We start from the raw sequence: 25,247 nt of genomic DNA, 5'->3' as shown, positions 1-25,247 counted from the left end.
GGATGGATGGCTAGATGGATGGATGGGTCGGGGATGAATGGGTAGGTAGGTGGATGGATTGATTGGATAGATGGATGGGTAGATGAAAGTTGGGTGGATGAGGGGTGTGTGGGTAGGTGGGTGGGTGGGTGGATGGGTGGGTAGATGGACAGGTAGATGCATTGATGGGTGGATGGATGGATGGATGGATGGGTGTGAGTGGGCAGGTGAGTAGGTGGATGGATGGATAGATAGATGGGTAGATGGAGGGTGGGGTGAGTGGGTAGGTGAGAGGGTGGGTGGATAGGTGGGTAGATGGATGGATGGGTAGATAGATGGATGGGTAGATGGATGGATGGGTGGGGGTGAGTAGGTAGGTGGGTGGATGGATGGATCGATCAATGGATAAGTAGAGGGATGGATGGATAGATGGAGGGTGGGTGGGTGGATGAATGGGTGGATAGATGGATGCGGAAAAGCAGTCAAGGCCCAAGAGAGAGAACAGAAGAGAAAAATATCCCTCAAAAACACAAAACTGATAATTGCTCTCTTCTGATAAGCCCGTGGCTGCCTCTGTCTCTTATCTCTGGCTCTCTCAAGACCAATCGCCAGCATTTGGGGGATCCTGAACTCCTCTCTCCTTCCACGCACCCCATTCCCTGGCCCTCCCTCCAGACCCACTACTTCCATACATGCTTTCTGAAGAGGTCCACGTGAGGCCCCAGAGCCTGAGGGTCAGCGTCTTTCACAAACCGAACCACGTCCTCCACAGTCCAGGTAGAAGGGTTTCTGCTGCTTGATCTCCTGGTGTCCTGCACCTCTGGAGAGGGGCTCGAGGCTGTAAGGAGTGAGCAGAGAAGGGGGAACCATGAGCCAGTGAAACTCAGTGCTCATCTGGTGCTGCCTACTTGGCACAGGCACCCCTAGCTGGCCTGGGAGGAGTCTTTAGTGCTCGGAAGTCCACAGCATGACCGAGTGACCCTGTGACGTGTGAATTCTACCAGAGGCTGCTCAGTAAGGAGCAAGGGGCATAGGAAAACAGCTGCTCTGTGCCGTGCTGTGCAGGGAGGGAAGTTTTGGAAAAGCTTTTGTCCTTCACAAACAGATTCAGATAAAGTTTTCCAGACCTTCTGTCCAGGGCTCTGTCTGCTGGGATCTGTCCTCGGGTCTGCTATAGCCGGGTATTGGTGACTGGGGCTGGTGAGCTGAGAGCTTAAGTGTTAGCAATATGGGCCTCTGCCCGCTATGGGACCAAGCGATGCTGGGCCGTCTCTGGGTCTTCTGGAGATGGCAGGGGATCATGTGTTGGTACCTTCAGTTTTGGACTTTGCAGAATGGCTAATCTGTCACTTTACCTCCAGCAATCCTGGAGGGTTCGTCTATATCTGCTCTCAGAGGAAGACGATGTTACCCTACAGCTTCCTTTGTCCCCAGTGCTGGGTTCTTCTGAGTCCTTAGGAGGATGCCTCTCCTGCTGGCCCTTCTCCCTGCCCTCCCTGCTGAATCTTTGGTTAACTCATACTGCTAACAGTGTGGCTAATCTGTATTGTCTGCATGACTGAATTTAGAATCACCCAGGAGACGCACCTCTGGGAAGCATTTCCAGAGAGAAGGGAAGGAAGACACACCCTGAATGTGGGTGGCTCCACCCAGAGGCTGGGGTCTCAGACTGCCTGGGGACTGGTGGAGAAAGCCAGTGTGCTGGCTAGTTTTATGTGAATTTGATTGCTAGAGTCATTTTGGAAGAAGGGGCCTCAATTGAGAACATGCTTCCACCGGATAGGCTGTAGACAAGCCTGTGGTTCATTGTCTTGATTGATGTTGATGCAGGAGGGCCCAGCCGGCTCATTGTGGGCAGTGCCACTCCTGGGTTGGTAGTCCTCGGTGCTATAAGAAAGCAGACCAAGTAAGCCAGTGGGCAGCGCTTCTCCATGGTTGCGGTATCAGTTTCTTTCTCCAGGTTCCTGCCTTGCGTGCCTGTCAGTATTATCCTGGATGATGGACCATGGTCTGTGAGATGAATTAAACTCTTCCCCCCCTCCAAGCTGCTTTCAGCCATGGTGTTTTATCACAGCAATGGAATCCCTAGCTATGAGCCAGGTCAGCACCAGCATTCCCTCTGCTCTGCTTTCTGGTCCACCCAGAACGGAGCACACTCCACTGCCCCACTTCATGCAACTTCTGCTTCCAGGCCCAATGTGTTATATGGAGCTATACCCCCGAACTGTGAGCTGACATAGGTCCTGTCTCTCTTTAGCTATTTCTTGTCAATTATTCGTTCACAGGAATGAGAAACGTAAGAAATACACCCACACACCTATCCCCTGAAACAATTTTCCTATGGATTTCTTTGCTTCTGCTCCTTTCTATCTAGCATGGCTGGCACTGCCTCAGGCTGTCACTGAGATCTAGATGTGTCTGTAGACAGCTGCCACTCAAGTCCCTCGGAGTCCCCATTGCCCAAGCCAAGGACTGTATTGTGATTCCGTAGATTCCTAGATGCCGAGGAAGGACTTTGGGCTGGGGGACCTACAGACAAACCCTGGGGCTTCCCTGTCTTTGATTAGACCACAATTTATCTTAGATCGTGGCAGCATTCTCTAGTCAGAGAGGCTGGTTATGGGTACTGAACTGAGCAAGCACTAGGCCTTCTGGTCAACCTCTCGCAGGTATTCCCCAGAACACCCACACATCCACCTGGGCACACTGATTATGGCCCACTTTCCTATTGCTTGCCTGTTTACCCTCCTCCTTCCCACTGATATCCCATCAACCATCAAAGCCCGGGGATTAGGAGCTGGGAAGATGGCTCAGTGGCTAAAACACTTGCCATACAAGCATGAGAACCTGAGTTTGAATCCCCAAAACTGGCATAAAAGTAAGATGCATAGCAAAAGTTTCTGTAGTCCCAGGACTCCTAAAAGAAAGGAAGAGGTGGGGGCCAGAAGACTCCCTGGAAGCCTGTGAGGCAGCTGGCCTAGTGTACATGGCAGAAAAGCAGCATGGAGACCCTGGCTTGGACAAGGTGGGAAGGCAAGGACCTAACACCCAAGGTTGTCTTTGAACCTCCGCATGCGTACAATGGCACACATAGAGTGTCATTCACACACAAATGTATGGGTACATGACATAGCCACATGCATACACATACACACAAATACAATGATAGAGACAGTGAGAGACAGACAGACACACACATAGAGAGAGACAGAGAGACAGACAGACACAGAGAGAGAGAAAAGAGAGAGAGACAGATAGACACACACAGAGAGAGAGACAGACAGACAAGAGAGAGAGAAAAAAGAGAGAGACAGATAGACACAGAGAGAGAGAGAGAGACAGACAAGAGAGAGAGAAAAAAGAGAGAGACAGAGAGACAGATAGACACACACAGAGAGAGACAGACAGACATACACACAGAGAAAGAGAGACAGATAGACAGACACACACACACAGAGACAGAGAGACAGACAGAGAGAGACAGACAGACAGACACAGAGAGAGAGAAAAGAGAGAGAGACAGATAGACACACACACACAGAGAGACAGACAAGAGAGAGAGAAAAAAGAGAGAGACAGAGAGACAGATAGACACAGAGAGAGAGAGAGACAGACAGACAAGAAAGAGAGAAAAAAGAGAGAGACAGAGAGACAGATAGACACACACAGAGAGAGACAGACAGACATACACACAGAGAAAGAGAGAGAGACAGATAGACAGACACACACACAGAGACAGAGAGACAGACAGAGAGAGAGACAGACAGACAGACACAGAGAGAGAGAAAAGAGAGAGACAGATAGACACAGAGAGAGAGAGACAAACAGACAGACACACACAGAGAGAAAGAGAGAGACAGACAGACAGACACACACACACACAGAAAGGCAGAGACAGACACACACACACAGAGACAGACAGACAGAACCTGAAGCTCAGAGACCATTATCAGGCCCCTTGTGGACACCATGGCCATCTTTCTTACTATCACCTGCCTCCCCATCTGCCCTCGGGCTCTTATTTCTCTTCTCTTAGGATGCTTCCCACATCCTTTCAGAACCATCACTCATGTACTTTTCTGTAACCTTTAGGTTTTAATTCCCTGAGAATCCTCCATGTTCATTTCACAATCATGTGCCAAGCACTTGCTCCCCTGACTTGGTCTTGGGAGAGGTTTTTGGTGAACGATACAACCCAAATCCTCTCATTACAGGGTCATATATTACATTGACCCCTCCACAGCCGTGCAGACAATAAATAGACTAGGAGCGTGGATTTGATGACTGTGACCTGGATCGATATGTTTTGCAGAAATATGCTAGCTTTGTGTAAGTGATCCGTGACACTACTTCAAGGCTAGAAAAAAGGCCAGGATTCTGAACAAACAGCAGTATCCCTACAGGATAATTCCAGAAGTGGAGAAGCCAGTGCCTTCTCTGAGTCTTAAGAGGAAGCCGTTTTCTTCCATGCTTCTTCTCCCTCTTTTGCTAAGCCTGAGAAGTACCTAGCACTCATGTACTGAGACAAGCAAACCATCACATTTCTGAATCTGTGCTAGCTGATAACTGGATTTACTTTGACGTTTTTTCCCCTCTGACCTTTGGACCTGGAAGGGTCCCATAAGGAGGTTTGGTACCAGGCATTTCACTGAGAAACGGTTAATGCTCTCCAGAGCCTTCCAATACTGATGCACACTAGTGAAAGATAATTTTTTTTTCTCCATTTAAAGACATCTGCACTCAACATGGGGCTGAAGAATCACAGGAATCACATCTGTCTTCAGGGCCCGCCCACGGGAGCATGGCTGTTAATCAGGGTGGTAATGGATGTCCTGACTACAAAGGCGGCAAGTCTTTAGTCCGAGAATGATTCTGAAGTGATGAGAGCAGAGGTCAAATCTAATTTCCTAGACTTGGCAGGAAGGAGGGGAAGTCCAGCCCACTGATAAGATCCTGCGCTTGGTCCTGAAGTCCTATGAGCGAGGTCAGGAACAGCAGCCGCTGTCTGAACCTGAGCAGAGGGCTCCTGTCTTTGAGGAGAGCGCTCTCAGGGAAGGCTGCAGAGAGCAGACATTGAGGCAAATGTTCTCCATGCTCAGGATTGGTGCCAACTGTGGACATTTCCCCGCTTTTCAGGATAGTGGAAGAGCAGCCAGGCTAGCTTAGGAGTCTTTCTGAGGGCCCTTTTAGTAATACAAGACAGAACATCAGGTCACCTAAGACACTGCTCAAGAGTTGCTCCTCATCAAAGCACATAGTCTTGCTGGAGGAGGAAAACAGAACTCTCCAGCCATGGGTTTGCAAAGTCTGGGCAGGTCTGTACTCACAGAGAAATATCAACACACCACCACATCCTGCTCCAGCTACTGGGAAAGTGTCAGAAAGACTTATGTGTCCAGTCCGACTCAGTCAGAGTAGGAAGATGTGACAGATCAACCATCAGCCAGGATGGATCGAATGAATCGTGCTCCTGTGTGAACAGAGCATGCGCAACACTCGCTACCCGCTGTGTTCTCTAGCGCTTGCGGAAAGCAGTGCTTGGTCAGGCTGCTTCCTGTGGGTTGTGGAGATGTGAAAAGTGAGACCCACTGGTGAATGGGTACATAATTAAATCTTGTTGCTCCTGAAGCCAAATTCAAGGTTAACAGAAAAATAGACCACCGGCAGACTCAGTGTTGAAAAGCAATCCCCCGGCCCCTTCCGAAGTGCAGGTACCACATCTGCGGATCTCTTTCTGTCTTGTGCATTCCCACGAGCACACAGATAATTGGTCTTTGCTCATTTATAATTCAGGGGAAACTTTAGCTAACAGTGTGGGGGCATGGAACAAGCGAGGGATGAGCCAGGAGCCAGAGCTCCCTATCTTCCACAGCTGTGTCCAGGAGCGCAGCAGAGGTATGTGGCAGGATGCGCATGCTCTGTCCAAAGTCAGGTAGCGCCTGACCCAGTGTACCACGGGTTGCTGACACTGACACCTCTGCAGGCCTTGGGTGTGTGTCTAAGGCTATGCAGAGTCCAGGCTAGCCCACAATCTATGCAGAATCAGGTAGGCTGCAACAATGTTGTCTCATTCTCTTTCAATGACACTTAGCTTTTAATCGGGTTTTTCTATTAATCCTTCAAGACCAGCTGCCCTGCCAACATGACAGAAGATGCCCCTGGAGACCAGCAGGCCGGGCTGGGCAGCATTCCTTCTCAACCGGCAGCTGACGCTGTAGCCTCCACCCTCTGGCTTTGACAAGCAATGCGATCTCTGCCAGGAGCCTCAGGACACCTCTTCTTCATGGGGCTCAAATGTCACTTCTCATGTCAGTGGGTTCCATCACACCTCCCTGGAGTCTTTCCTGACTCCCAAGGTGAGAGGGTCCAGCACCCCCTTTCCAACACTGTGACAGCAGCCCCCATCCAGTACTGTCTCAGCAACCCCCATCCAGTGCTGTCACAGCAACCCCCATCCAGTGCTGTCTCAGCAACCCCCCATTCAAAACTGTCTCAGCAACCCCCCATTCAATACTGTCTCAGCAACCTCCCTCCCAATACTGTCACGTAGGTCACACTTTCCACCTCCAACAATCACAATAGCGTGCTAAGGTCCATCTCTCTGCAATGGGCTCCTTCTGCCCAGTTCACGGCACCATCCTCAGACCTGAGAAGAACCCCTGCCCCGGTGCCCAGTGGACATCTGCTGACCAGAACACCCAGTCCCTTAGCTGTTTACCAGTCATCTTGGGTAGAAAGCATCCAATAGGATAAAGTTATAAACGTCAGCATTAGCCCCAAAGCTATTGGCATTCTTCTTCTCGGTCATCTCATAAACGTTCAGTAGACGGTGCCCCTAAATCCCACCACCGCCAGCACATTCCCCTGCTCAAGAATACGTGGTTTACAATCGCTGTAAGTGAAGCCCCATCTGCCTGACACAGACCCCAAACCATCAGGTGGGATTTCCCGCATCATCCCAGCCCCAACTCCTTTCTCTCCACAATGAGGAAGCCCTTTCTTGCCTCTGCAGGTACCAGCCCTCACATGAGGCCCTCGTCCTCATCATTTCTCTAGCAAAACCATCTCTGCTCCTCGCTGACAGAGCATCCCTTAAAAGCCAACTCCAGCGCACAGGGAAAGTTTGCACTCTAACAACAATGTCAGATTTATTTTGTTTCTGACCCTACATCTTGGCGCTGCCTGGGAATTCCATAGCCCATTCAGGAAGCTTTTGTTATCTGAAACCTCTTTACAGCCCTTTAGAGCTCTGGCTGATTGTATCTGGGATGAGAGACTGAAGCCCCCAAATATTCACCTGAGATTCAGTTCAAACCCCAGGGAAACCACAGCCCGCGCTGTACCTCGGTGGCATTGTTAGGCACTGGCGGCGGCTGGCACTGGGTCCAGCTCCAGGAGCAGCAGGAGGCTGGGCTAAGGCTTCACATCAGAGGGAAAGGCAGCTGAGAACCAGCCACCTCATCCCTCCCTCCCCTCCTGCCTGCAGCCTGGTGCAGCTCTCCAGACTCTGTGGTTTCAAACCATTGTGATTAGTAGCTAGGGAGAAAATCCATTTCTAGGTTTCTTCCAGGGTTTATGAGCTGGGTCAAACCCATTGAAGAGAAACAGTTCCTTGATGCCAACGGATTTCACCTGGGATGTAATTTCAGAGGAACATCAGACAGTCCTCGGGAGAGGAAAGGCTTTAGCAGAGAGAAGAGGAGATAGTAGGAGCCGCAGCAGGGTGCAGGCTGGCAGGTGAGTGAGGATGGGTAGGGAGGCTGAGGCTTTCCCTCTGCCTTGGGTTCTGCGCTCAGTCAGCATCCTGAACCACCATGGTCATTAGGCAAGCTTGCTTCAAACAAAGCAACTGTGGGGAGGCCCTTGATAAAGAGTTGCAGTGGAGTTGGATTCCTGTCCACTTTCACCCTCTTCTTCATCCCCTTCCACATCAGAAGGGACCCCAAGAAACCCTGCAAGCAGAGATCCTGGGGTGTTTGGATATACCCAAAACTTTGGAGTTAGCCACCTCAGTTTGGTTCACAGCTGACAGACCTCTTGGTCCACATTACCTGGAACTGAACCCGGTAACACGGCCTAGGAGCAACATATTATACCATGATAAGTCCTAAGTCCAGTAGAAATTGGTCCATGGTTGATGCCTGCTAAGTGAAAGTCTAGCACAAGCCTCCTTTTGCTTGGACTGTCAGGGATTCAAATACATGTGACACCTCCACAAAACTGAGGTCATGGCTCCTCTAGTGTGACAGGGTAATACTTAAGAGAATAAAGCACCAGGGGAAGAAAAACAGAGAATGCAAGCATTCTTCATAAGGACGTGTTGCTCAGACTGCTAGCTGCCTGCACAACCCCCCTCCCACCCCTGCTGCTTCTTTATAACAAGTCCCTGATGTCCACCTGGAATTCAAACTACATTTCCCAGCTTCTTTTGCAGCTATTGCCCATGTGGCTCAGTTCTAGAAAATGAGATATAGCAGAAAGGGAAAGTTCTTTCAGAGACACGAGGCACAACCCTCTGCCCCCTTTCTCCCACCTACTTCCCCCTTTCTCTACTGAGACAGCACGGCTGAGCGGTGGCTGAGCGGTGGCTGAGCGGTGGCTGAGCGGTGGCTGAGCGGTGGCTGAGCCGTGGCTGAGCCGTGGCTGAGCGGTGGCTGAGCGGTGGCTGAGCCGTGGCTGAGCGGTGGCTGAGCGGTGGCTGAGCGGTGGCTGAGCCGTGGCTGATCCGTGGCTGAGCCGTGGCTGAGCCGTGGCTGAGCCGTGGCTGAGCCGTGGCTGAGCCGTGGCTGAGCGGCTGGCTCCCGTATTTCCACTGTCCCTTTAGCGCCCTGCAGGGGCACCATTAGTGGAGTCCTTACACTGAAAAGTTCTGCAGTTATAGAGTGAAGCAATTCATTGTTCTGCCTTTTAGAGCCACCTCTCCCTCAAAGGGTCCCTGCTGATCCTTCCGTCCGTGGCCAGCAGAGGCCCGTCTGGGGCTTGCTTGTCTGGGATGGGTGAAGCTATCTGAGGGAAGTGTGCAGGGGATCGTGAACCATACAGAACAGCTCACGTGCATGACTCCTGGCAGCCACTGGAAGAGGGATCTGGACCTAGGGAAGAGACAGCCAGCCCAGTGAGGGTGACAGAGGAGTAAGCTGAAGATTCCCTGACTCTGGTCTCAGGTCCCCTTCAGCGGTTTCAGCTGTGGCTCCCCACAGCTGTGGTCGGTAGAGGGATGCATTCACAAATCTACGGTACTAGTATTTATTAACCACTTACTATGGCCATAGGCCCTCTACTAAAGCTACATGCAAATGTGTTTAACCTTCCCCGTGGTTCTATGATGGAGGGGTGGCTGGTACAATCACTTTAATTTCTTAGGGAAGGAAACAGAAACACAGAGAAACCAGGGCTGAAAAGAGCCATCCAGTCCAGTTAGAGGACAGTAAACCCACAATTCCAGACTGCTTCATCCACAAAATTATCTATCCATCCTGCTCCATCACTTCTAATCCATTAATGAAATCCCAAAGCTTGAGAATGACTTTGTGAAGCAGGGGTGTCCAATCCTGTGACATTGAAATATGATGTCATGTGACACACGCTACACTAACCTCATTGTTACCCTGGTTACAGGAGGCCCACAGGCTGCAGGCTGGGCCCACCTGTTGTAAGGCATCTACCAGAATGGCCTCTGGTGCAGGAGAATTGTCTGTAGTCTGTCAATCATGTTTTAAATAAATGCTGATTGGCCAGGCAGGAAGTATAGGTGGGTCAACCAGACAGGAAGTAGAGGCGGGGCAATGAGAACAGGAGTATTCTGGGAAGCAGGAAGCTCCCTCTGCAGTCCTGCCCAGACCACGGAAGAAGCAAGATGTAATATACCCAGCTGAGAAAGGTACCGAGCCATATGGTTAACAAAGATAAGAATAATGGGTTAATATAAGCTACAAGAGCTAATAAGTAGCCTGAGCTAATGGGCCAATCAGTTTTATAACTTATGGAGATCTCTGTGTGATTTTCTTTGTGGCTTGCCGTCTGTGGGGAACTGGGCAGGACATAAACCCCAACAAGCCAGCCCTCATGTTACAGGCCTCCATGTAGTTCCTAGAGTCCCACGTCCCTTTGAGCACTTTCGTGTATTACTTTTCTCTGTGAGGAACAGGAGGGCTGAATAACCAGCACTGAGACACTTTGTCTTTTCTGCTTTCTCCAGTGAACTTCTGTCATGGATGATTTAATAATCAATCTCTCACTATGCAAAAGACAATTTTTGCCCAAGTCTGCTGCTGTTTTCTTCTGGGCACAGAGCTGGGCTCCCCTGGCTATGTAGGATGCAATGACCTAATCTCTCCCGGCTAAGTGGGATGTAATGACCTAACCTTGCCAATGGATCATGAGTGGGATCCATGCCCATCCCATCTAGGGCATCACATGTGTCCTCCCCACTCCCGTCCACTAGATGCAGGGCATGGTGGGGACACAAGATGAACAGAGCAGGGGCCCTGCATTGAGAGGGAGAACCACCCCTTGGTGTCTTGAACTAAGTTGTAATCTATTAATCATTCCTACCTAATATGCCATTTTCATCATTTATGATCAAAGAGTTAAAACTGACTGACTGCCTACAGGAATGACAAAAATCCAAGGAACTTGTGGAAAGTTCTTGTTTCCAGAAGAGTCATGTTCATATCACTGTACTATAATCCCCTCCCCTCCTCTCACCCCCCCCCCCCGCCATCTCCCACCCCGTGCTGTGTCTCTAGGGCAAGGGTGGAAGCCATTCTGCCCCCAGAAAGCCAGGCCATGTGTTACGTTACCACATCTGTTTCCTTCGCCTTCATTCCTCTTGGGGCTGGAGGCCGGGAACCTCAGTCCAGGTGTCGATGGCCCTCCCAAGGGCACAGGGTTGGTGCGGGAACTGCTGGTGGTAGTGGCAGGGCCTCCTCCAAGGTGGCTGTCTCCAGAGTTCAGTCTCTTGTAGTACTGGGAGGAGGAGTGGGCCAAGGAGCCCCGGTGGCTAAAGGCCGCGGAGGAGGTATCCATGCTGTAGCGGTCCATGCCCACAGGGTTGGCCAGACACTCTTCAGCAGTGGCCGCCTGGGCTGCAGAGGAAGGATGCAGGGAAGAGAGATGAGAGGACCATCCAGGGAGCCCCCCAAGCTGCAATCGTGACAAACCCTGCTCCAACACAGTTGCTGTTACCAGTGAGCTTGTGCAAAGAGGAGAAACGAACACAGAATAGTCCAGAGAGCACTGGGAGCAGATTGAGGTCTTGCCTCACCAAAGACGGGTTCTTCCATGTTTAGAAGGAACAGTGGCCATCTTGGCCCTCAATCACTTGAAAATAAACAACAAGAAAAGAATCAATGGTTCTGCTTGTGAATGTGTGTGTGTGTGTATGTGTGTGTGTGCATGTGTATGTGTAGGTATGTGTGTAAAGGTATGTGTGTGTGTTAGGATGTGTAGGGTGTGTGTGTGTTTGTGTGTGTATGTGTGTGTATAAAGGTCCAGATACATCACGGAGATAAAAATAAAAAGGAAACCATTCTAGCCCACCCCCACCTAGTCAAAATCATATCTAGGGCAAGTAGCTGGTCCTACCACTGGGGACTTCCATGGAGACTGCCCAAAAAGAAAAGTCATCATGACTTAAGACCACAGCAGTAACTTAGAGGTAAATATTGTAGGTGCAAAAATGTCTGTTTTAGGGCTGGAGAGATGATGGCCCAGCAGTTAAGAGCACTTGCTTCTTTTCCAGAGGACCAGGGCTCGATTCTTAGTACCTGTATGTTGGCACACAATTGTCTGTAGCTCTAGGTCCAAGGGATCCGACGCCCTCTTCTGGCCTCTGCAGGCACCAGGCACGCATGGAATGCACAGACACATGCAGGCAAATAACCCGTTCACATAAATAAAATAAATAACCCGTACACATAAAATAAAATAAACCTTACATTGTAGAGGATGAACAATTTCTTATAAATAACCATTCACCTTAAGACATTAAACCCAGCAAATTAAATGTAAAGCAAGTGGATAGAGATTTGAACAGAAATTAATCTACTAGAAAATCACTAGGAAATGAGAGCAACGCTAGCAAAAGCTGGTTCTTTAGAAACAGTAACACATTAACACACCTTTAGACGACCTAGCAAAAGTGTAGGCAAGGCAGATCGCTAGACTCAGAAACAAACAGATTTTTCCCTCAGCCTTACAGGGATGAGAAAAGTCGAAGCATGTTATAAATGACTATAAATAATTAGATAAATTGAATGAAAAGGCAAATTACTGGAGCTGACTCAAGAAATGATCATCTGTATAGCATAGACCCGTAGCAAGAGGATGAATTAGCAATTTTAAAAATAACAACAAAGGAAGAGAAAGCACAAATGATTTATAGGCAAACTCTACCAAACATTTCAAAATAAAAATACAGATTTTCACAAATTCTCTCCAAAAAGTAAAAGAGGAGAGAACACTTTCCGACTCACTTTCTAAAGCTAATGTCACTTTAAGACCAAATCCAGACAGACAGCGTAGGAGAGAGAATGAAGAAAATTGCAGGCAATAGGCTCCTCATCACAAGAACACAGAAGCCCTCCCCCAGCACTAACAAGACTGAACTCGATGACTTTCAGGAATAGACAACAACCAAGGAGGAATTGAGAGGAAATCAATATACCATATTGATGGAACACAAAAGTCCAAAGGCTACCTGACCATCTCAAAAGATGCAGAAAAACACGGGACAAAACCTTGTACTGTCTCGTGATAAGTTTCAGGCAGTAAGCCAGGACAGAAGGGGATTTCCTCAACAAAGGCTCTTTGAAAGTACACAGGGGACACTATGGTTTACAGGGAGAGGCGGGACACTGTGCTCTGTGGCCAGCATGGCTTTGGCGCCAGCATGGCTTCAGTCATAAGCTTTGTGCTGGAGCTTTTAGCCATGGCAGAAATTTTGCTAAGAAAAAGCAAGGACAGTCTTCCAGATAGGAAAAGGAAGAAAAATGGCCACCGTGCATACAAAGGCCACAAGAACCCAGTTTTAAAATTACTGGAACTAGTAAATTATCAGCAAGGTTGGAAGATGCAAAATCAATACATAAAATCACTTGTCTTTCTATATACTTCCACTGAACAGTCCTAAGATTAAATGAAGAAAGCAACTCCATACAATAAGATTAAAAAGAGTGAAACACTTCAAAACAAATCGAACACAAGAAATTTCAATTTCTGTTCTAGAAAAAATACACAAGACTGTTGAAGAAGGTGCGAATGAATGGTGAAAATACCATATTCATAGATTATGTTATCATTACGGTGGTAATACACTAAAAATGTTCAACGACACCAACACAGTCCCTGTGAGAATCCTCACTAACTTCTTCATTGTAATTAACACACCTAGAATAATTGTCATGGGATGGAGAGATGGCTCAGCAGTTAAGAGCACTGCCTGCTCTTTCAGAGGTCTTGAGTTCAATTCCCGGCAACCACATGGTGGCTCACAACCATCTGTAATGAGATCTGGTGCCGTCTCGAGGAAGAAACCTGGTCAGCTGTCCTCATCAACTTAGACCATGAAACCCAACATGGACAAGTTCAACAGAAGCGCCATATACGGGACTGCCCATGCACGCTTCAGCACTGCCAGGGCATAAACTTCATTTTAGGTCATTCAAGGTCAAGGAGAAATATTACCAGCCTAACACACTCAAGGCCTCCGTATTACAGAGCTCCCCCAAACAGACAATAAAAAGTGCTGCAAAGAAATTAGAACTCTCATATATGTAAGTAAAAAGTGGCCCGGCCACTTTGGAAAACAGACACATAAGGCAAAATTACCACATGACTCAGAAGCTGCACTGGGCGTGTGTGTAAAGACAACAAAAACATTTGTAAGAAGGAACATTCACACCCACTGAGCACGTCCTACATGCCAGCTCCGCTCCAATACTGGCAAGCAGAAAAGCAGCATACCTTCCCTTGATTGGGAAGTGCTCATAGCTGGTCCTTCCCTTCTTGTCCCGAGTGGGAGGTGCTTCAGTGTCCACCAAGAAGTGGCAAGAGTTTCTTCCATGGAGCTTGGCATAGATGCGAGCTTGAGAAAGTTTACTGGGTAAACACTGAGCTGGTGATAGCGAGACCACGGTCAGTAGCGAGAAGATGCATCAGCATCCAAAGATGTCCCTAAGTGGTGGCATGGAACTTCGTGTAGATTTGTGACAGTGGAGAAGGTTTAATAAGACACTGTGCTAAATACTTTAAATCTAAAGAGGACATGCCTGTCCTGTCCTGACCGTGTCATAGAGAGAACACAGACAGTTCACCCACCTACATTTAGAAAATGCAGAAACAGATGGACAACCATCCTATGGCAAAGGTAGGAATGGGACCAAGGGAACAGGACTCTGCTGGTTTTAAAGTTGCTGCTGACCCTGGGTGAGGGTAAAGTAATAAAAGCCAGCTTCCAGGCTGAGGTTTTGATGACTCAGTCAGAAGACAAAAGCCACCTCAGAGAGCCCTAAGCCAGGGCACCCTTCCCTACCCAGGCCACTCTGGTGACTCCAAAGTCTGCCTAGGTGGGTAACTATGGAGACAAACGGCCACACCTCACACCTGGCTTCTGAGAGACACAAACGAGCAGCATTTTAAATTTACAGGTGTGAGGGCGAGGCCTGTAATCCCAGAGACTTGGATGCTGAGGCAAAATGATTGCAAGTTCAAGGCCTGCCTAGGGAACTGGGAAATCCTGTCTCAAGAGAAAAAAGGAAGAACAAAACAAAACAAACAAACAAACAAGAGGGATGAAGACACAGCACACCAGCTCAGCAAGCTCTGGTTTTAAACTTCACTACCACCAAGAAATAAAAAGCAAGGAATTGACACAGCAAAGCCACTGGAGCCCGATTAAAACAGCTTTCCCCACGTGTATCCGCAGAATGCTACACAGCGCACCATATGGATTGTTACCATACTACCAGCCTGAAAGGGACAAAGAGCTGGCTTGGCATTTCCCTGGTGTCAAATGTACCCGTGGGCAGGACAAGGCACAGATTTAGGTAAAACGGGGGATGAAGCGATCATTACAATCTAGCTAGCTGACAATGAAGCCTAAGTAGGGAGTGGAGCTGACAGAGGGCTGAGCTGCCGTTTAGAGTGTAGAGGAGGAACATTTCCACCTTCACGGGTTTTTCTGGTCACTCACGACCTGAGCTTTCCTTGACTGCAAGAGTATTCCTCCAATCTCAAGTTCTCTGTGTTCTCCCTGTGGGCAATGTGTGTACCTATAAAGCAATAGAATCTCACCAACTACTGATGGACCCCATTTCTGGATAAGGACCCACTCACTCACAGGTGCCAGGGGAACACACATCATTTGGGAGAATAGAGTTTGGCTGAAGAAGACTAAATGAGTTTTGCTGGTGGTATCTTTTTTAAGATTTATTTATTTGTTTTATGTATATGAGTTCTCTATCTGTATGTACGACTTTATGTCAGAGGAGGGCATCACATCCCACATAGATGGTTGTGAGTCACTGTGTGGTTGCTGGGAAACCAGTGCTCTGAAGTGCTGCACCATCTCTCCAGCCCTTGGGATTTTTTAAGACAACATCTCACTCAGTTGCCCAGAGTAGCCCGGAACTCAACAATGTAGCCCAGGCTGGTACTGAACTTAAGGCAGTTCTGCTGAGGGCTGAGATTACAGGTATAAGGCACCACACATGGCTGTGAAGTTTTTACGGTCATGTATTTTAATATATATATCCGTAAAATACAGTTTGCAAACCAAACAATTTTAACACTGATGAGAGGCTTGTTAGAAGGGAGTTGTTTGGAAGGGGTATCTGGAGCGATCAGCTCTGTAGGTATTACTCAGATAGTTCAGAACTGGGGAGATGGCACAGGAGCATTGGGATCACGCTGAGCTAGATCCAACCTTTGCCTGCTATGGCCAGTAACTGAACCTTTTCTTGAGAAACTTCCCCAGGGTCTGGAGAGATGGCTCAGTGGTTGAAGAACCTGTACTACTTTGCAGAAGACCTAAGTTCAGTTCCAGCACCGACACTGGATGGGTTTGGAACATAGGATTTACAGAGCTGTCTGCCACTCTGGGTCCAGGGAAGCTGATGCCCTCTTCTGGCCACCGTTGGTACTGCATGCACATGCACACAGCTACATATATTTACATAAAAATGAATCACAGTAAAAACTTCCCCATGGGATCTCATGGCTAGGCCACGGTGTTACAAATCTATTGCTTAAAATTTTTCTCTTACACCTAAGTCCAGATGCTCTTGCTTTGATATAAAAGCTGACTGGTGGATACTCTTTGTACTACCCAAAACCACGAGCTCATTCAGCAGACAGGTCGATGGGTTACAGGTAGCAGAACTTCCACTAACTTAGGAACTTAACCGCACTGTGGTTACATTCATCATCTGAATCCACTGCGTACAGTGGGCCAAACAAAGGAAGACAGCTTTACGGGCAGAGAAGAACTCCTTTAGCTTTGTGGCAGCGTACAGTATGAACGGCAGATGGGGCCAGCAGACCGGAATCCTCCAGAACCAGCATCCACAGAGCCTGCATCTCCTTCCACACCGATTCCTGGCAAACCACAGGCCTGGTAGGCAGCATGGCCAGTGTTATTCCTTCCTGGGTCCTCACAAACCTCTTCTCATCTGAAATAAGCTCTCAGTCCCCAGTGAGAGAACCCAGCCGGGGGCTGTGGCAAGTGCGCCTGTGCAAAGCAGGGGGAGGCACGCCTCAGGACCTTGCGAGCCCCTGCGTCCCTCTCAGAGGCCAGAGAAGCCTCTTGTAAATCCTCCCGTGTCTCCTCCAGAGAGAGCAATTGCTGACCTCCTTGCACCCACGACAGCTTGCTTCAGTAGAGAGGCAAGAGCAGGCAAGGCTCACGCACACATTTCGGGCCCCTTCTGGGGTGTGGGTGTCTGGGGAACTTTCTGGAGAGCGTTATGCTTCTTTTTCACCATTGTGATCTGTCTGGGGCCTGTGGTGTCCTCGGTGGCTGGGTGGATGAAGCAAAACAAAGAATCTCTAGACCAAAAAGGGCCTCCTGACTGTCTAGGTCTCCCTGTTGGAGGAAAAATTTCCTCTCTCGGCCTGCCCATCGCCTGGATTACAGTGGGAATGGGAGGGGCGTCTTCCAGGACCACTCACGTGGTTCTGGAGAACACCCCAGGGAGAAGAAGCTGAAGAAAGAGGGACAAGAGCGGGAGAGGGAGTCCCAAAGCGAGGGAGGGCTGTGTACAAGGCCCACACGTAGAACAAGCATTAGCACAATGTGTGTAAGGCAGGGCTGGATGGCTAGGGCTTGGTGGCTAACAGCCAAGGGAGCTCGGGCCGTCGTGTTTGCTCCGTAAATCAGAACAGCACTCATATTCTCTAACGAAGGCCTGAGCTGCAACAAGATCACCAGCTGTAAAATTCTTCTCACAATACCTCTTGATCCAGTGATGCCCAGAGATGCCGGGCTGAGACGCTAGCCCACCGTTTGTGCTCCCTAATCTACCCCATCGCCACACCCCCACATACACACACAAACACACAAACACACACACATATACACATGCACACACACAAACACATATACACACATACACACGCACATACACATATACACGCATAGCACGCACATGCATATACACGCATAGCACGCACATGCATATACACGCATACACACACTTTTCCACGTGCACACACAAACACACACACATATACATATGCACACACACAAACACATATACACACATACACACGCACATACACATATACACGCATAGCACGCACATGCATATACACGCATACACACACTTTTCCACGTGCACACACACACACACCACCTCGCCTTATTTCTCTCACATCATTCCTAACTGCCCAGTTGAGGGAGCTCAGCCAGTCATTAACGCTACCTTCCCTCAGGCTGAAAGCCACGGCCTTTCTTGATGAATGTCTGGCCCTCCACCACTCTGCCTAGTTCCTGGTCAGTGCTCAGAGGACTTTCAGTGAGAACAGCTTGACCTGGCTACACCAGAAGCTGGCAGCACTTCAGATGCTGGTGTCGAAGCCCAGAGGAGAAAAGGCTGGACCGAAGCCCGCCAGGCACAGCTTCCGAGAGCTGTGAAGAACCCACCAGGGAGGTTTGGCTACTTGGCTTTCCTAGGGAAGAAAGCCTGGAGTCTTGGGAGAACAGCGTGGGGGGCCTGAGGGATGAAGCTGGAGGCAGGGCCAGGAAGGGAAGGGGTGGGGGCTTGCCCTCAGCCCTCAGCCCAGACACGCATGCCGCCGCCACCTACCTGGGTGCAGTCCTTTTCCTCAGGCTTAGCCCACACTCCTGGGGGCTGGGGCTCCTAACTTGCAGCAGATGCTGTGGGACACAGGGGGCATTTCATGTCCTCAAAGGGACTCAAAGGTGGCCGGAAGCAAACACCCACCCTTCCACAGCAGCTTTTAAGGAGGCTCTGGCCACAGTCACAGATTTTCCGTTCCCAGGCTCAGTCCCACCCCTGTTCCTACCGATAAGCAATTCTCGTTTTCCCTTAGGGCCTCAGTGGCCTTGTGTCTCGCCTTCCGGGTTCAAAGGGCACCAGGCTGTACCACCTACAGGCGGAGCATATCATTCCCTTCAATTACATTTTCCATTAACTTAGTCCCTGGCCGGTATAGATTTTCTCCTTTAGCTTGGCCCAGCTCGCCCTTCACTCGGGTGCATTTAGTACATTTACATTTTCCCTTCCCTGAGGAGAGGCCGGGACGAGCCAGCATTTCTAATGCCTGACACCTGAATTTCCTCCGTTCTCCAGCAAGTTTCTGGTTTGCCGAAGACTTTGTTCTAAGCTGTGGATTGATTTTCCTGCTTCGGAAAGTTGGAGCAAAGACAGTTTTGACTGAAGTCAGCTGTTTAGAATAATGAATCCCCTTTGGGCCTTAAGAGGAGAGCAGGCTCCACGACTACCTTCCAGGGGATGTGGCAGTACCCCAAGTGCACAGAAAACCCAAGCAGGAAGAGAAGGCAGTGGCGAGGGTCCATCTCTGCTTCCTCAACAGCCCCCGTGCTGTTTGCTCTTTTATAAACTGAGGGGCTGGAGAGACAATTCAGTCAGCAAAGTGCTTGCCCCACAAGAGTGAGGACATGAGTTAGATTCCAGTACGCACACGCATACTCATGCACACACACTCAAACAAACACACACACACAAACAAACACACATATACACACACTCACACAAGCACACACACACAAACTCACAAACACACACTCACAAACAAACACACACAAACACACATACACACAAGTGCATTGACACACACCAGGGCACTTACACAAACACACTCACACAAACACACATATATACACAAACACACATACACACAAGTGCATTGACACACACCAGGGCACTTACACAAACACACATATATACTCAAACACACACAAACACACATACACACAAGTGCATTGACACACACCAGGGCACTTACACAAACACACTCACACAAACACACATATATACTCAAACACACACAAACATACATACACACAAGTGCATTGACACACACCAGGGCACTTACACAAACACACTCACACAAACACACATATGCACACACGCAAGAACACACATACACGAATACACACACAAGTGCACTCACACACACACGCTGGCTAGCCAGCCTAGCCAACTACTGAGAACTATTTCTTAGTTTCTATTGCTGATAGAACACCATGACGAAGTCGGCATGTATAAGAAAGCATTTAACTGGGATTATAGTTTCAGAATGTAGAGTCCAAAGGCATGGTGGCAGGAACAGCGAAAGCTCACTTCTCAGACTGAAAGCAGGAGGCCACACATGGGAATACCATGTGTTTTCTGAATCCTCAAAGCCCACCCTAGTGATGCACCTCCTCCAAAAAGACCACACCTCCTAATCCATCACTCTACATTGCTAAGAACTCTACCTGCCATTAGTATCTACAGATGCAGACAAGGCTGAAGCATTGACCTTCCTGACCCATCCTCTGGCCATTTTTATTCAGCCTGGGCTATTCTGTGGCTGTGATACCCAAGTTCCTCAACCCTTGGTTACTTTCCATCCTGTGCTAAGAGGTAAACACCAGCTCTCAAAGGAAGGCGTGTGTGATGCATGGCCCAATCAGAGTCTTACAGTGTATAGCTTTCTTTAAGCAGATAAACCCAGGACATTACACGCAGGAAGACTACATCTGTCCCTTCAGCCTACCCTCTTTGGGACTGCTTAGTTCCTTGGTTTCACAGTCCTTGAACTACTCAACAAGGACAAAGTTACCAGAGTTTCCTGACAGTAGGGGGAAGAAGACCACTCGGAAGGTGTAACCTGGTATCACGGTCTAAATTCTAAGCACACAGGCTGCAAGGCTAGGGTGTCAGCTCCCAGGAGCTGGAGAGACCACGTTTCCTGAAAGTATCAGATGGAAACAGTCTAGACATCTGAGTTCCAGGCAGCTGGGAGTCCAGAGAGATGGGTCTGGGCCTCTAAGGACAGCGGCGCCCCTCAGCAGCGGCCTCATCTACCAACCACGAGGGAGGCCCCTGCAGCAGGACAAAGCAGCCCCTCCTCACCTGACCCGGGCCTCCCATCCTCTCTCTCCTGGGTCTTCTCAGAGGCACTGAGGCTCCCAGGGTAGGGCAGGTGACTGAAGAGGTTGTCACACAGGAGGCTACGGCACAGTTTGGTCAGGAAGCGGAGGACATAGCCCACACTGTTCACCACGGGCAGGCTCCTCAGGTGCTGTTTTCCATCAAAGGAAGCAGAGACTAGAAAACCAGAAATAGGAACTCAGAGCTGGGCACAGGAAGTGGAGAAGGGCAATTCATCTCCCTTTTATTTGTAGTTGGGCTCTATGGGGTTCCACTGGAAGTCTCGATAATCCTGTCTCCATCCTGGGGTGCCGCCCAGGGCAGCACACTGCTTTCGTTGCCCAGTCCCCTTGCCTCCTTGGTCTGTGACAGTTCGTCTCCCTGTCCTTGCTTTACTTGATTGCGGCAGCAGCCCTGACCAGCTCTGCTTAGATATTGGGAAACCTGCCTCTCCATTGCATCTGGCTCATACTTTTTCTCACAGCTGGAATCGTGGGATTGGGGATGGGGAGAAAGACTATGGAGACAAAGAACCCTTCATGAAACACCACACCGGGGGCCACGTCATACCCACAGGGCGCTTCTGTGGCATGAACCTTCCACACTTAGCGGAACCAATGTGTACCATACCCTCTCTGTTCTCCATATTCTGGTCCCTGGGCCCAGTCACTAAGTCTGGGTCACCAAGTCACTAAACCTGCCATCTCCAAGGGTCTCGGGGGTGTTCAGCACTACTTCCTGTCTAGAACAGCAGTGACTCCCACATCCAATTCCTCTGTAAGGACAGATTGCTCCATCTCGTCCCTTTATTTTTGATTCAGTCGTTTTGCTAAGCTTGATGTGACTCCAGAACACATGTTATATGTCCGGGGTTGTCAAAGGCTGTTTGTCTTCTAATGCTAATTGTTCCAGCTTTCATTTCTGGGCCGCAATGAGGTTGACTCCTGTGTCTCTTTGGTTTGGGGCACTTTGGCGCATCCCAGGACCATCCTGCTCCAGCCCTGCCATTGGCGATTCTCCACGGTCCTGCTTCCTCTGAGAGATGCAGAGAAAGCCACTAGAGTGTCGGGTGAGCTCACTGATCCCGGGGGTCAGCAGTTGTGAACCGTCCCAGTGGGCAGAGGGTTGGCAGTGTGAACGTGCATTGGCAGTGTGAACGTGCGTGCGTTCTCCTGGTGTGATTACATATCTGTTGCTGCTCCCACCCAGGAGTCCGTCTCTGACCGTGTCTGAAGGAAGAGATAGACACAGACACCAGAGTTCGCCCCGAAGTCTCCAATTTAATGTATTTGCCACCAGAGGACCCCAGGGGGCTTTCAGGGAAAGCCCTCAAGAGAAGAATCTTCAATTCAGGGCTGGAGAGATGGCTCAATGGTTAAGAGCACTGGCAGTTATTGTAGAGGGCCCGGGTTCTGTTCCCAGCACCCACATGGCAGCTCACAACTGACTGTAACCTCAGTTTCAGGGAGTCTGACACTCTTCATACATGTATACATCCAGACAAAACACCAATGCACATAAAATAAGAATAAATATTTAAAAGGGAGGGGGGCTCTCCAGAGCAACACTGAGTTCCAGCTCTGGACAGTAACCAAACTGAGAAGTCCAAACTGAGAAGTCCAAACTGAGAAGTCCAAACTGAGAAGTGGCGTCAGTTTCCTGTCTCTCTCCTCACAGCCCCTCACCCCACCACCAGCTCCAGTGTGAGGGACACACAAAGACACCTCAGAGAGGACCTCCTGCTTGGACCCAGCTTTGACCCAGGCTTCCCCCACTCCCAGCAACCCTAGCAGGCAGCCTGTTGACTTGCATCATATCCCCTGAAGCTTGGCAGATGGCAGGGGCTACCATTGCTAGTCTTTATTATAACCAGACACCAAAAGATTCCATTTCTTACATATAGTGCTTTTCAGTTTGCTAAGGCCTGTGGAACTCATTTGCACACAGGCCTCCTGCTGGCCTATGAGGATTGGGGCTGTTGTCCTGTGTTACAGAAGATGAAGCGGAGGAGAATCCTAGACTGGAATTTTCAGTTCGTGTGGCTTCCGTGTGGCACTTGTCTTTCATCTGAAATTCAAAGTGGCTCTGATCCAGGGTCTAGCCTCAGAGCCATCATTATGCCTGTCCCAGATACTTTGCAAACCCCTGATTAGTATAGGCACTGTCTTAAAATGCTAGGTGATACAAAAACTAGCCCCGAGGTGGGAGAGCCTTGGAACCTCAGGTCTACCCAGTCAATCACAAATGTATTCTGGAAGCATTCATGGGATTGCATACATGGGTGAAATCCCATCTCTTTCAAGAAGATGTGGAACTCCTGAGTTCATAAAGTCTCCCTTTGGGGGTGTGGCTAAGGCAGAGCACCCTAATAGGATCGCTGGGAGGGATCGTGCAGCTCTAGGATGCTGCTCCCACCAACCCTCAGAGTGTCTGGAGTCCAGGAACCTCCTCTCGCCCTTGGGTTCCTCCTCGATCCTGCCAGCATCCATGTGATGAACTTCTGTGTCCTGTGTGCTGTATTCGGGGAGCGGTGCTTTGGGGATCAGCTTCTAAATGCAGAGTGGATACCCTGCTATTTCTCCTGGGTCCTCTCCCCATCCCCGCCCCTTTCTGGGCCCTTGCTGTCCTGTAGTCTTGTTGGACCTCTCTCTCTAACTGTAACATGAAAAGTTACCCCGCACCTAATGACCTCAAGGTGAAGGCACGAGGCTCACTTAGTGCTGTAGCGTTCTCTAAGACATCGGAGAAAGTAGTCCCTATGACTCCCTGGGGATGCCCTCAGTCAACGGGAACTCCAAAAGTCATCCATCCTGGAATTGCTTCCCCCTAATGCTGAGGCCCTGAGGCTACAGAGAGGGGGAGCAGGAAAGCCAGGCTCAGTACCAGCTCTCCCAGCTCAAGGGCAAGGAGCACAGAGCCTCTAGGACAAACAGCATCATAGAGAAGGAGGGCAGAGAGAAGGGCCCCTCCCTCAGCCCCAGATCTACGTCTTGAGCCCTACTATGCAGCAGGGAACAAGGTAAGAGGATGGTTCAAGGGGGAACAGAAGTGGAGCAGCAGAGGAACTCCAGGAGGCCGGGTCTAGATTCTCCTCCTCTCCCTTGTTCGGGTATCTTCTTGTTGGTCCGTCTGCTGGGGCCCTTAAATATCACCCTGTCAGACCCATGCCCTTGACTCTAGCCATGGCTCCTTTCTTCCTTCCTCCTCCCTTTCCCTTCCCATTCCCCCCTCCTCTTCTCTTTGTCTCCTTTCTTTAGTTTTTGAGACAGTGTGTCTCTTTGTAGCACAAATGTCTTAGAACTCTCTGAGTACCCCACCCTGGCTGCAAACTCAAGACACTCCTGCCTCAACCTGTGTGGTTCTGGGAATCCAGGTATCCCCATGACCTCTTCTCCTGACTCCTTCTTAACTAACCAGGCAGGCCCGTTGCCAGGAAATCTGCCTTTTCCTTGCTGCTAAGGAAGGCCATAGCCACGATGCCGAGTCGGAAGACACTGGCCTGACTCTCCAATACTGCAGTCCAGGTAGCGACAAGGGTTGGGTAGTGTGGGATAGAGGGACAAAGGGTTTGAAAGAGTCAGAACTCTGAGATCTGTAGGCAGATGGCTCCTCTGGGAGCTGGCAGGTGGGGCTTCAACAGGGCTGTGACCCCATCTAAAGAGGTGTCCCCTTGAGGTGGGTTGAATTAGGAGACCTCGCCAGTTGTCCTCTGTGGTTGTGAGTGCTATGGAAAATGGACAGAGTAAAGAAGGCCTGATATTCCGATCAAGGCCAGAAGAGAGGACTCCAATAAGGCAGCATTTGAGTAGAAGCCAAAAAGGGTTTTCAGGAGCCTGTAGCATGGACCACCAGGGTAAAATATTCCAGAAGAACAAGTCAGCAGGAGCAAAGGCCCTGAGCAGTCGAAGGGTGTAGGAAGCATAGCAAAGAAGTCATCTAACCTAAGCTGAATATGGGAGAGAGAAGTGACCCTGAGTTTGGAGAGGGAGCCAGGAGCAGTTCATGTAGGCCTATGGGCCTTGTGAAGATAAGGGTTTTCACTTGGACATAAGAACCTATGGAGGATTTAGGGCAAAGGTCAAGCATGGTCTTATCTTAAAACCCACTGTGGTTGGGAATGCATTGTGGATACGCTTGAAGGCAGAGGCACGGTGTTGGAAGTGGGGGGGGGGAGTCAAGGGTGAGGCTCCAGGAGGTCATTCTTGCTCCCCAGGTCAGATAATTGTCCCAAGGGGTGCATTCTGCTCCCAGGCTCACAGAGGCCCTGGAGCCCAGCAGGGGAAGGACAGTCTCTGGCCTCGCCCACTGCCCCCACTCGGGAGTGGCTACACAGAGAGACCACGTGCATACCTCCCGCACCTCCATGCCTTACCTGACACCAGTTCGCCACGGTAGCCCTGCTTGACAAGGGAGAAGACGAGCCTTGGCTGGTGTGCACAGTCTATGCATGCCTGCACTGCCTGCTGCAGGACAGCTGCAGGCCGCTCAGGCCCCAGGCGCTCAGGAAGCTGCTGCAGCTTCCTCCTCTCCAGATAGGGCCCTGCATCAGCCTGCTTGTTAATGTAGAGGCACACTGTGGGCGCAGAGAAGAGCGGAAGTAAGATGTCTAGCAAGGTAGAAAGGCTAAAAAGACTGTACTTCTCAATT

General features: G+C 49.7%; 1 protein-coding gene across 3 annotated transcripts in view; it reads right to left on the bottom strand.

Annotated features, from left to right (window-relative positions):
- Scml4 (Scm polycomb group protein like 4) overlaps nt 1-25,247 on the bottom strand; it is a 46,030-nt gene that overhangs the window by 4,803 nt on the left and 15,980 nt on the right. Inside the window, exons 3-6 of one of the 3 annotated variants that reach the window (XM_041654703.1) lie at nt 24,973-25,173; nt 20,583-20,777; nt 10,782-11,066; nt 672-817 (exon numbers count right to left, since the gene is read on the bottom strand). In XM_041654703.1, coding sequence (XP_041510637.1) covers nt 672-817; nt 10,782-11,066; nt 20,583-20,777; nt 24,973-25,173 — 827 coding nt within the window. Of the gene's footprint in view, nt 1-671; nt 818-10,781; nt 11,067-18,284; nt 18,356-18,504; nt 18,550-20,582; nt 20,778-24,972; nt 25,174-25,247 lie in introns of those variants that run through there. The other 2 variants (XM_041654704.1, XM_041654705.1) reach the window with 2 other exon arrangements.

The sequence above is a fragment of the Microtus oregoni genome, unplaced genomic scaffold (assembly GCF_018167655.1).
Source record: "Microtus oregoni isolate MIOR12 unplaced genomic scaffold, Mior012 000006F_ref0000085, whole genome shotgun sequence".
NCBI lineage: Eukaryota > Metazoa > Chordata > Mammalia > Rodentia > Cricetidae > Microtus > Microtus oregoni.
Note: the sequence above shows the minus strand (reverse complement) of the source record. Positions and strands in the feature narration are given on the sequence as shown.